Source organism: Neofelis nebulosa, chromosome 7, assembly GCF_028018385.1.
Source record: "Neofelis nebulosa isolate mNeoNeb1 chromosome 7, mNeoNeb1.pri, whole genome shotgun sequence".
NCBI lineage: Eukaryota > Metazoa > Chordata > Mammalia > Carnivora > Felidae > Neofelis > Neofelis nebulosa.
Genome location: NC_080788.1, coordinates 119,734,329 through 119,747,443, shown reverse-complemented (window position 1 = coordinate 119,747,443; position 13,115 = coordinate 119,734,329). Strand labels below are relative to the sequence as shown.

General features: G+C 41.6%; 2 protein-coding genes across 4 annotated transcripts in view; both read left to right on the top strand.

The window, feature by feature from the left end:
• HEATR4 (HEAT repeat containing 4) overlaps positions 1-8,881 on the top strand; it is a 49,223-nt gene extending 40,342 nt beyond the window's left edge. For all 3 annotated transcript variants that reach the window (XM_058739588.1, XM_058739584.1, XM_058739585.1), the window contains 2 exons: positions 6,755-6,917; positions 8,577-8,881. In XM_058739588.1, coding sequence (XP_058595571.1) covers positions 6,755-6,913 — 159 coding nt within the window. In that variant the 3' untranslated portion in view covers positions 6,914-6,917; positions 8,577-8,881. The remainder of the gene's footprint in view (positions 1-6,754; positions 6,918-8,576) is intronic.
• A 1,875-nt stretch (positions 8,882-10,756) lies between these two features.
• On the top strand, positions 10,757-11,800 carry LOC131517466 (histone H3.3A-like). Its single transcript, XM_058739583.1, has one exon. The coding sequence runs from the start codon at positions 10,860-10,862 to the stop codon at positions 11,268-11,270; it is 411 nt and encodes a 136-aa protein (XP_058595566.1). The 5' UTR covers positions 10,757-10,859; the 3' UTR covers positions 11,271-11,800.
• Positions 11,801-13,115: the final 1,315 nt, after the last annotated feature.

Genomic DNA, 13,115 nt, shown 5'->3' with positions numbered 1-13,115 from the left:
CTCTCTCCCACTTGAGTGTTTGCACTTGCTCTCTCTCAAACTAAATAAACAAAAAAAATAAATAAATAAAATTCAAATCACTGGAAGGTGTATTTGCTAGGTCTGTCATAACAAAGTACTACAGACTTGATGGCTTAAACAAAAGAAGTTTATTTTCTCATAGTTCTGGAGACTGGAAGTCTGAGGTCAGTGTATTGACGGAGCTGGTTTCTGTGACCTTGTTCCTTGTCTTGTGAAAGGCACCTTGTCTTATAAAGGACACCAGTCATATTAGATTAGGGTCTACTTTAATGATCTCCTTTTAACTTAGTTACCCCTTTAAAGACTATCTCCAAATATTATATCCTGAGGTATTAGAGGTTAGGACTTTAACATATGAATTTTGTTGGGAGGGGCATACAATTCAGCCCATAGTGATACAAGCTGTCTGGGTTTGAGGACCCAGAGGGGGTCTTGCAGGACCAGCCAAGAGGATCCTTGGCTTTATGCAGGATAGAAATCAAACTCAAGCCAGCAGGAAGTGAGATCAGAGTTTATTGAAGATATAGAGAGAGTGCTGATGCAGACAGAGCATCTGGGAGATTCCAAAAGGGAAGAAGAATGAGGGGCGCCTGGGTGGCTCAGTCAGTTAAGCGTCCGACTTCGGCTCAGGTCTTGATCTCACAGTTCGTGGGTTCAAGCCGCACATCAGGCTCTGTGCTGACAGCTCAGAGCCTGGAGCCTGCTTCACATTCTGTGTCTCCCTGTCTCTCTGCCTCTTACCCACTCACATTCTGTCTCTCTCTCTCTCAAAGATGAATACACATTAAAAAAAAAAAATTAAAAAAAAAAAAAAAAAAGGAAAGAAGAATGAGTCTTGTCTTTGCTCCCAATCTGGGATTTGGGGATGATGGTCTGATGTACTATCCTCTCAGGCATCCATGAACTGGTCAAAACAAGGCCGGTGCTCAGGTGTCCTCCATAAGTCACTTATGTCCCTGGAGCCAGGGGTCTCGGTGTCAGGAGTTAGTGGTGTCTGGAGTCAGTGTTCTTGGAAAACCTACATGACTGCCCACTCAGTCACTCCTTAGATATTATCCATTGTGCCGCAAGACTCCAAAGAACTCATTAAGTTCTTGACCTTTATAAGGAGGGCATACATTGTTTGTACCATAAGCCCTGATGCAGGGTGGGAGTGTAGGTCCTAGCAAGAATAGAAGCAGGAAAAGGAGTTAAAAAACAGCTTTTGGGGGGCACCTGGGTTACTCAGTCAGTTAAGTATCCAACTTTGGCTCGGGTCATAATCTCACAGTTTGTGAGTTCAAGCCCCGAATCGGGCTCTGTGCTAACAGCTCAGAGCCTGGACCCTCTTTGGATTCTGTGTCTCGCTCTCTCTCTGCCCCTCCCCCACTTTCTCTCTCTCTCTCTCTCAAAAAAAAAATAAATAAACATTGAAAAAAATTTTTTAAATCAGCTTTTTTTTTCATGGAGTCCCTTCAGTTTCCTTGTCTCAATAACAGGGGGGTGATATCTTAGAACAACCTCAGTTTTTCTCTCTTGTATATGGAAAAGCCAGTTCTTTCCTCCTCTTGTGTCTTTCTTATGTGTCTCCTTTACCCTTCACATACAAAACATTCACAACACTTCACTCGGACACTTCTGGTCCCCAGATGCATGAAGGTTTTTCTTCACAACAAGCAATTCTCTGCAACACCAGCTTGGGGTCCTACAATTTAACTCAATTCTAACCCTATCTACCTGGAGATAGTGTCCAATTTCACAGGTTAAGAGGGCTTGGGCCCTCAAGGCTGCTCCTGCCTTACTTCAGATGCCAATCACAAGTAATAGGTCTCCAGGTTACCCTCAGTTTCTGGCCAATTTGACTACAAATCTGAGGTTCCCACAACCGCCTCCTTGGTTTCAATTAATTTCTAAGAGTAGTTCACAAAACTCAGGGAAACATGTTTACCAGTTTATTAAGGATACGATGAAGGAGACAAGTGAATGAACAGCCAGACCAAGCTACATAGAGGGAGGTCTGGGAGGGTTCTGAAAGCAGGTTTTGTTCTTATGGAGTTGGGGTGTGTGTCACACTCCTGGTGTGAATGTGTTCACCAACCAGAAATTCTTTGAACTCCACACTATTGGGAGTTTATGGAGGCTTCCCCCCACAGGCATTATTAAGTATTAATTATTGGTTTCTAGCCCCTTTACCTTCTCTAAAGGTTGAGGAATGGGCCGAAAATCCCAAGCTTCTAATCATGGCTTGGTCTTTCTGGTGACCAGCTCCCACCCAGAAGCCCACCCAGGGTTATCTCAATAGACCAAAATATGCTCCACTTTCTCTTTATCACTTAAGAATTTACAAAGGTTTTAAGAGCCCTGTGTCAGGGAAGGGGTCAAGGACAAATGTGAGAACAAAAGATGCTCCTAGTACTCTTATTATTAAGAAATTATGGGAGCTTCAGGAGCTCTGTGCCAGGAATGGGTGGTGGAGGAGACTAACATATATTTTTTCTATTATCTCACAGGTGATACATACTGAATCACAAGTTCCTTTAAGTACTTTTCCTTCATGAAGGAAGGATCATATGAGAAGTTGTTGGAAGGGGAATAGGGAAAAAGAGAAATAAAAGGAAAATAAAAGAAAACAAATGTCCAGGGCGGTGATTCTCAACCCAAAGTGATTTTGCCCTCAGGGGACATTTGGCATTGTCTAGAGACATTTTTTGGTTGTCACAGCAGGAAGTTGCTACTGGCATATAATGGGCAGAGACCAGAGATGCTAATCAACACTCTACAATGTATGGTACAGCCCTAGAGCGAAGACTTATTCAACCCAAATGTCAATAGAATCAAGATTGAGAAACTCTAGTATAAACTTTCGGATGACTTCACCAATATAAAAAATTGAAGTCTTTGACTGAATTATTCTACTTTTAGAAATCTATCCTTTAAAATATTCACCTGTGGGGCACCCGGGTGGCTCAGTCAGTTGAGCGTCTGACTTCGGCTCAGGTCATGACCTCATGATTCATGGGTTTGAGCCCCGCGTTGGGCTCTGTGCTGACAGCTCAGAGCCTGGAGTCTGCTTCAGATTCTGTGTCTCCTTTCTCTGCTCTTCCCCTACTCATGCTTTCTCTTTGTCTCCCAAAGATGAATAAATGTTAAAAAAAAAAAAAATATTCACCCATGTGATGGGGTGCCTGGGTGGCTCAGTCAGTTAAGCATCCAACTCTTGATGTGGGCTCAGGTCATGATCGCATGGTCATGAGATCAAACCCAATGTGGGGAGCCTGCTTAAGATTCTCTCTCTCTCCCTCTCTCTCTGCCCCTCCCCGACTTGCATGCAAGTACACTCTCTCTCTCAAAATAAATAAATAAACTTTAAAAAATAAATTAATTAATATAAACCTTTAACATAAAATATAAATGAAATATTCACCCATGTGTACAAAGATACACACATACAGATGTTCATTGCTTATAATTTCAAAATTGGAAATGATGCAAATGCCTGTTGATAGGCAATTGTTAACAAGAATGACAAGGAAGGATGTTTAAAATATATTGTAAATTGCTGGGGCGCCTGGGTGGCGCAGTCGGTTAAGCGTCCGACTTCAGCCAGGTCACGATCTCGCGGTCCGTGAGTTCGAGTCCCGCGTCAGGCTCTGGGCTGATGGCTCGGAGCCTGGAGCCTGTTTCCGATTCTGTGTCTCCCTCTCTCTCTCTGCCCCTCCCCTGTTCATGCTCTGTCTCTCTCTGTCCCAAAAATAAATAAAAAACGTTGAAAAAAAAATTAAAAAAAAAATATTGTAAATTGGAAAATCAAATCGCCAAACAATATATATGTTGTCTTATTTTTTGTTAAAAAAACACAATTCATACATTTATATATGGTTTCTTTATTTTTTTAATTTTTTTTAATGTTTATTTTTGAGACAGAGAGAGACAGAGCGTGAGTGGGGGAGGGGCAGAGAGAGAGGGAGACACAGAATCTGAAACAGGCTCCAGGCTCTGAGCTGTTAGCACAGAACCCGATGCAGGGCTTGAACCCAGGAACCGTGAGATCATGACCCGAGCCGAAGTCGGACGCTTAACCGACTGAACCATCCAGGCGCCCCTATATATGGTTTCTTTAGAACCATATATGTTGTGTGCATATGTATATGTGTTTGCACAGGTGAATATCAGGAAAGATATATACCAAACTGAAGAATCCCATTCTCTGGGAATGGGATTACGGGCAATAGAAGAACTTTCATGTTTTACGTCATATATTTCTGATTTACTTTGGTTAAGGCCTCAAGGAATAAGCCTTTGCTTTGTCCAATGTGAGACAGATTGCAGTCTAACTTTGAGACTACTGACTTCTAGTTTTTAAGACTTACCAAATTACTATAATTCAGGGGTCAATAAATTGTGGCCCTCAGACCAAATCCAGCCTGTCTCTGGTGTTTAAACACTCCATGGAGTAGGAATGATTTTTATAATTTTGAATGTTAAATGAAGAATAATATTTTGCAACATACATGTATACAAAACTCAAATTTCAGTGCCCACATGTAAGCTTATATTGAACACAGCCACACTCATTCATTATAAACTGCCTGTGGCTACTTTCCCATGAGATGATGATTGAACCGTGAGATCATGACATGAGCTGAAGTCGGACGCTTAACCAACTGAACCACCCAGGCACCGGAAGCGTGTGACTCTTGACCTCAGGGTTGGGGGTTTGGGTGCCATGCTGGATGTAGAGATTACTTAAAAATAAAATCTTGGGGTGCCTGGGTGGCTCAGTCAGTTAAGCTTCTGACTCTTGATTTTGCCTCAGGTTATAATCTCACAGTTGTGGGATGGAGCCCCACATTGGGCTCTACAGTGGGTGTGGACCCTGTTTGGGATTCATTCTTTCTCCCTTTGCCCCTCTCCTGGTTACACTCTCTTGCTCACTCTCTCTCTCTTTCTCTCTTACTCTCTCAAAAATAAAATCTTAAAAAAAATTTTAATCTTTTTTTAGGGGCATTCATGTTTGAATGCCAGCTCTATGTAAAGACAGCTTTCATGCTATTCACACTTTGTGATCTTCTACTCTATTAAACTTTTGCCTGCTGCTCATTTAAAAAAAAAATCGTTTTAAAAATGCTTATTTGAGGGGGGAGAGGGGCAGAGTGAGGGAGAGACAGAATCCCAAGCAGACTCTGTGTCACCAGCCCAGAGCCCAATGCGGGGTTTGAACTCACAAACTGTGAGATCATGACCTGAGCCAAGATCAAGACTGATCCACCACGTGCCCCAAAAATAAAAAAAATCTTTATAAAGATAAATGTTTTCATTTTAAGTTTAAATAGATGCAAATGGTCTAACTTTTAACATCTACATATTCAGTATTTACACGTTGGTATATTTTTTGTTTGTTTTTTAAAGTTTATTTGTTCATTTTGAGAGAGAGAGAGAGAGAGAGAGAGAGAGGAGGGGAGGGGCAGAGAGAGAGGGAGAGAGAGAATTCCAAGCAGGCTTGACAATGACAGTGTGGTCGCAGCTCTGATGCAGGGCTCCATCCCACAAACCATGAGATCATGACCTGAGTTGAAATCAAGAGTCAAACACTTAACCAATGCAGCCACCCAGGTGCCCCTGTTTATTCATTTCAAAATTCTTTATTACTTATTTTTTCTTTTTTGAGTAAGCTCTAGGCCCAGCTTGGGGCTTGAACACATGACCCCAACATCAAGAGTCAAATGTTCCACCAACTGGGCCAGCTGGGTGCCCTTTCATTTTTTGTTTTTTTGAGTTTTTTTATCTTTCAGATTCCACATATGAGTGAAATCATATGGCATTTGTGTTCCTCAATCTGACTTATTTAACTTAGCATAGTACCCTGCAGGTCCAGCCATGTTGTTGAAAAACGGCACGATATCCTCCTTTTTTATGGCTGTAATATTCATGTGACTGTGTTTCTCACATCTTCCTTATCCATTTGTCTATCAATGTACACTTAGTTTGCTTCCATAGTTTGGCTGTTGTAAATAATGCTGCAATACACATGGGGATGCATATATCTTTTCAAATTAGTGTTTTTTGTTTTCTTTCGGTAAATACCCAGTAGTGGAATTATTGGATCATATGGTATTTATATTTTCAACTTTTTGAGGATACTCCATACATGTTTTCCACAGTGGCTGTACCAATTTATATTCCTACCAACAGTGCATAAGGGTTCTTTTTTTCTCCACAGAGGATCTCTCTCTTTATTATTCCATGGACTAATACAGAAAATTGATATTAGAAGTATCTAGATTTCTGAGGATGCTTTAACCTAGGTACAGGCTCAATCCTGGCCATCACTATATTGGTTTATGGGTTGAAATAGAACAGGACTGCGTCCCCAGGAACTATTCACCCTGAGTGAACACACCTCCTCGGCACACCCCTGGAGCAGGTCTCTTTATTCACGGCTACAAGAGTGGCCCATTGCTGCTGCTGCTTCTGCATGATAGTAAAGACAGAAAATGTAGGCTAACCCCAAACATCACACAGATACCCAAGACTTCTTGGGCAGAAAATTCAGGCATATTTGCCACGTTAGGCTTCTGACTGGGGACAAGGAAAGACAGGTCTTGAATTCATATGATCTGTTTTTTTAGTTATTATAGTAGTTAATAGAGCTGTTCTGATAAACCATGGCTCACGAGGCTTTCTCTTTGGGTCGACCTTTTACGTGAGACCACATGTTTGGCATATGCACTCATGTGTTAATATTTCTCTGCAGCCTGTCAGGCCCCGCACACCAAATCCGTGGTCACAGAGTCCAGTCCTGGGCCTAAACACAAGAAGCAGAGGTCAGCCATCACCTGTGAAAGATCTACGCACTGCCCGGGAAAAAAGGATCGTGATGGGACCGTTTGGATCTGACAGTCCAGATCTCTAGCTGGGTAAATACTCAGAGAGAAGTTTTTTCCCGGGTCATATCCTCTTCCCCCCGAAGGAAAGGTGATTATTTTTAGGACGATCCCTTCTCTTGCTCCAAGACAGGCAGCAGTGGACCTAGTCACATCCTGGTTCTTTAATTGATGTCGTATAGTCTCCTTGTCATTATGTATATAAAGAAAAATCTATTTAACAGTAGTCCTGTTTTTTTAATGTGCACCATTTACCCAGAAGGTTAAAGAAAATTGACATCACATTAGATGACTGAGCATATTTTCCCATACCACTGACAGGTTACAAACTAATTTATAGGTCAGAGCTCCAAATTTTACTAGAGTAGAAATATTGAAAGACCCATCATCTCTTGCAAGGTATATAAAGAGCCCTCTGAAACCCAAACTAGAGTACCATTTGTCTAGGAAAGAGACAGCTTTCGTAATTTTTTTTTTTTTTTAATCCACAAGTCTAGTCTTGTTCTAGAGCAAGTTCTTTACAAGAGTGTTACAAGAAAATCAAGGTGGCTGGCTGGCTCAGTCGGAAGAGCATATGACTCTAGATCTCGAGGTTGAGAGTTCGAGCCTCATGTTGGATATAGAGATTACTTAAAAAATAAATTAAAAATTAAAAACAACAAGAACAACACAAGAGTGTAGTAAGAAAACCAAGCTGGTGCAATCATTTTCCCTTTGCACCACACAGGTGGGCATGAACACTTTTAGATCCCTTGGAAACACTGATGCAGTTTCACAAGGCTGATTAACAATTCTCATGAACCTCAACAGTACCCTATGGCTTTAAAGCTTTGGGCATGATGAAAGAGTTGCAAACCATGTATGTGTCATTAGATGGGAGTCTGTAAGAGCACACTGATGCAGGACGGCCAGGTTGAGAACCCAGAGGGGATCCTGCAGGACCAACCAAGAAGGTCTGTGGCTTCATGCAGGATAGAAATCAAACTTGAACCAACTGGAAATGAGATCAGAGTCTATTGAAGATACAGAGAGAGTAGATACAGATGGAACATTAGGGAGACTCGAGAAAGGAAAAGGAACAGGAGTCTCATCTTCGCTTGGGTCTAGAGTTTTTCCAGAGGGTTGTGGTCTAGTGTACGTCTTCTCAGGGATCCAGGAACTGGTCGAAACATGGGTGAGTGCTCAGGTGTCCTCCATAAGTCACTTATGTCCCTGGAGCCAGGGGTCTTGGAAAACCTCGTGACCACCCCATGAAGTCACTTCTTAGATATCATCTATTGTGCTGCAAGGCTCCAAAGAACTCATTAACCCCTTGACCTTTACAAGGAGGGCATACATTGTTTGTACCATAAGCCCTGATGCAGGGTGGGAGTACAGGTCCTAGCAAGAATAGAAGCAGGAAAAGGAGCAAAGAAAAAAAACAGGTTTTTTGATGGGGTCCCTTCAGTTTCCCTGTCTCACAACAAATGCCAAAAAATGAAATAAAATAAAATAAAATAAAATAAAATAAAATAAAATAAAATAAAATAAAATCCCATGGAAGAGGAGAGACCCAGAATTCAAAGTAGTGTGACTCCAGCTTTCTTTCCTAAATACTGATCTCTATTTATAACTGACAAAGCTTTGGGACATTTAGAGGTGAAAATATAAACTATAAAATAAGTGAATCTTTCCCTTTTTCTTCTCTTCCAGTGACACTGTTATCACCAGAAATATAAAAAGCAATAATTTCCACCATGAATGCCTCAGAGCTATGGAACACAGGGAAAAAAGGACTTTGGGGGAGTATCAGCTAACCACAAAACAAAATCTTTCCTTTCCCTGATTCATGTAACCCATGTTTTTATTTATTCATTTATACATTCCCTCCAAGTGAAATACTGATTCAAAAAGTATCATCATGGATATCAAAGTTATTTCCACTTCTATCAAACCCGAGGATTCTGGAATCTGGCTACCATGAGGCATTTGAGACAATAAATAATTCTGTACAAGTACTTTCTCAGCCCCTCTATCTTTGACTTTGTCATTTCATAGTGAAAGGACTTTATTGTGCACTCTGCATTGCTGGCCAGAACAAGAGGGCCCAATGAACGCTTCAGTCAGTCAGCAAGGCCAGACAGAAGGTCTAGTAGAAGGTCTGCACTGTGGGAGATGTAGCAGCCACAGAAGAAATGACCCTTGTGCTCAAGGAGTTTACAAGGGGTTTTATAAGACATACATACAAGAATCTTTCAAAGACAATATGCTTAATCTAGTAGGAAATGTGTGGCACCCAGCAGATGTGCTGTAGGAGTCAGAGTGGAGGTGGGAGGGGCTGGAGTAGTCATGAAGACACAGGAGTTTGTTTGGATCTCAGTGCACAGGACTTGGATAGACAGAGAGAAGACCCTCCAGATGAGGGGAAGGATATGAGAAAAGGCTGGAGGAAGGAATGAGCTTGCTTTTGTTAATCTGTTCATATAAACAAAATATTATACTGACAAAATACTCCAGGAGTATCCCAAACCCTTTCTAAAGAGCCTTGCCTGTCCTTCCCAACTGAAACATCTGTAGGACATGCCCTTCTCAGTTGTCTCCTTTTTATTGTTCCTCTTTTCCTCTTTCCTCTCCCTTTCTTCTGCCACAGACCTTCATGATCTCCACTGGCTGATTAAACAAGTGACAGCTCCCTATCCTACCCTAAAAGGAAGCTTCTGTTTGGCCCAGCATGCGAGAGAAATGCAGTGCCAACCTTCTCTTGGTTGAGATCTAGAGAAAACTTCCATTTTTCAACGAAGATTCATGTCTTTATCAGTTTACACATACCAGCTAAGTTAGTATCCGTTAGTGAATTACCATCAACAGCAATCTTCTTGACAAGACCAACAGCAAAGTGGGGCTTGTGGGTCAGAAGGAAAGCATCTGTGTTAGAATTTACTCCCTCTTCTTCACACTCTCCTCCTGGTTATCACTTAATCCTCTCGCTCTACCATCATTTCTTTAAGAAAAAAAAATTTTAATGTTTATTTTGAGACAGAGAGTGTGCACGCACAAGCAGGAGAGGGGCAGAGAGAGGAAGAGAGAGAATCCCAAGCAGGCTCCTCACAGCCAGTGCATAGCCGGAAGTGGGGCTCAAACCCATGAACCATGAGATCATGACCTGAGCCGGAATCAAAAGTCGGATGCCTAACCAACTGAGCCACTCGGGCACACCCCCATCATTTCTTGATGATCTATATTGTCAGCAAACATTTATTAAATGCATGTATTATTGGAGCACCTGGCTGGCTCAGTGGGTTAAGTGTTCAACTCTTGATCTCGGCTCAGGTCATGATTTCACAGTTCATGGGACCGAGCCCCGTGTTGGGCTCCGTGCTGACAGTGCAGAGCCTACTTGGGATTCTCTCCATCTCTCTCTTCCCCTCCCTTTCTCCCTCTCTCAAAATAAACAAATGAAACATTTTTAAAAATGCATGTATTTATTTACTCATCATGGATACGTCAGGAAGCATAAGACCGTTTCTCTCACTTTGAGGAATTTGTCATCCAGTTGGATAAAATAGGCTTGTCTGTTTAGAGGCAGCATCAGACCCTCTCAGGAGTCAAGAATGAGCTGGATACTCTAACATTTTTGAGGCTCCAGAAGTACTTTATTTTTTTTTAATTTTTTTTAACGTTTATTTATTTTTGAGACAGAGAGAGACAGAGCATGAAGGGGGAGGGGCAGAGAGTGAGGGAGACACAGAATCTGAAACAGGCTCCAGGCTCTGAGCTGTCAGCACAGAGCCCGACGCGGGGCTCGAACTCACGGACCGTGAGATCATGACCTGAGCTGAAGTCAGACCCTTAACCGTCCAAGCCACCCAGGCGCCCCTCCAGAAGTACTTTAAAAAATAAAGTGCCCAGGCCGTCGCCTGCTAACGCCAGCGCCGCCTCTAGCTCACTGAGCTCCAGCCGAAGGAGAAGGGGGGTAAGTGAGAAGGTCTCAGTACCATGGCTCGTACAAAGCAGACTGCCAGCAAATCCACTGGGGGTAAAGCACCGAGGAAGCAACTGGCTACAAAAGCCGCTCGCAAGAGTGCGCCCTCTACTGGAGGGGTGAAGAAACCTCATTGTTACAGGCCTGGTACCGTGGCACTCCGCGAAATTAGATGTTACCAGAAGTCCACTGCACTTCTGTTCAACGAACTTCCTTTCCAGCGTCTGGTGCGAGAAATTGCTCAGGACTTCAAAACAGACCTGCGCTTCCAGAGCGCGGCTACCGGTGCTTTGCAGGAGGCAAGCGAGGCCTACCTGGTGAGCCTCTTCAAAGACACCAGCCTGTGTGCTATCCATGCCAAACGTGTAACAATTATGCCAAAAGACGTCCAGCTAGAGCGCCGCATACGTGGAGAACGTGCTTAAGAATCCGCTCTGATGGAAAACATTTCATGCTTTAAAAAAAAAAAAAAAATTATCTTCTTCCTGTTATTGTAGTTCTGAACATTAGATATTTTTTTTTCCATGGGGTCAAAAGGTACCGAAGTATATGATTGCAAATGGAAACATCGGGGACAGAAATCAGGTATTGGTAAGTTTTTCCATTTTCATTTGTGTGTGAATTTTTAATATAAATGCAGGGACATAAAGCATTAATGCAAGTCAAAATGTTTCAGTGAACACGTTTCAGCAGTTCAACCTTATAACAATTATAAATAAACCTGTTAAATTTTTCTGGACAATGCCAGCATTTGGATTTTTTTAAAACAAGTAAATTTCTTATTGACGGCGACTAAATGGTGTTTGTAGCATTTTTATCATACGGTAGATTCCATCCATTCACTATACTTTTCTAACTGAGTTGTCCTACATGCAAGTACATGTTTTTAATGTTGTCTGTCTTCTGTGCTATTCCTGTAAGTTTGCTATTAAAATACATTAAACTATAAAAAAAATAAATAAAGTGTGCAAACTGAATTTTAATAAATGATGGTAGATTTTTTTAACATATACACTTAAATCACTGCTTTTAACACAAAACATTACAATGACTAACTTTTGAAAGAATGTCAAAAATCTAAATTGACATGAATATTCATAACAGCATTATTCATAATAGCCAAAAAGTGGAACCAGTTCAAATGCCCATCAACTGATGGATGGATAAATACAATTTGCTGTATCTGTACAATAAAATATTATTTTTCAGTAAGAATAAATGAAGTATTAAAAATAATAATAAATGAAATATTGATACAGGCTACAGCATGGCTGAACCCTGAAAATGTTCTAGTAAGTGAAGGAAGCCAGTTTCAAAGGACCACATATTGTATGATTTATATGAAATTTCCAGAGAGACAAATTTACAGAGACAGAAAGTAGATTAGTAGTTGCCTAGGACTGACAAAGGTGGGAATGGGGAGGGAGAGGAGAAAAGGAATTGACTACTAATGGGATTTCTTTCAGGAGAGACAAATATGTTCTAAAATTAGACTGTGATGATGGTTGCACAACCCTGTGAATATACAAAAAAACCCGTTGCATTGTATGCTTTAAGTGGGTGCATTGTATGGCATATAATTATATCTCAATAAAACTGTTTTTAAAAAGTCTAAATTGAGGGATGCCCGGGTGACTCAGTTGGTTAAACTTCCAACTCTTGGTTTTGGCTCAGGTCATGATCTCGATGTTCATGAGTTCTAGCCCCCCTCTCTGGCTCTGCGCTGACAGTGCGGAGCCTGCTTGGGATATTCTCTCCCTGTCTCTCCGCCCCTCCTTGGCTCTCTCTCTTTCTCTCTTTCAAAATAAATAAAGAAACTTTATTTTTTTTAATGTTTATTTTTGAGAGAGAGACAGAGACAGAGACAGAGCATGAGTAGGGGGGGGGGCAGAGAGAGGGAGACACAGAATCTGAAGCAGGCTCCAGGCTCTGAGTTGTCAGCACAGAGCCTGACAAGGGGCTTGAACTCACAAACCGTGAGATCATGACCTGAGCCAGAGTCGGACACTTAACTGACTGAGCCACCCAGCTGCCCCGAAATAAATAAATAAACTTTAAAAAAAAAGTCTAGATTGAAAGCCTTTTATGATTACAAAAGGCCCACCAATGTAGGATGCTGAGCAGTGTGGCACAATGGACAGAACACCAGTTCGGAAGTCAAACGCATCCGAATCCAGATAGTCTGCTACTTACCAATTGTGCGACCTTAGGTGAATTATTCAAATTCTCTGATACTTCTTTTATTTACTGTAAAATGAAGACAACAGTTC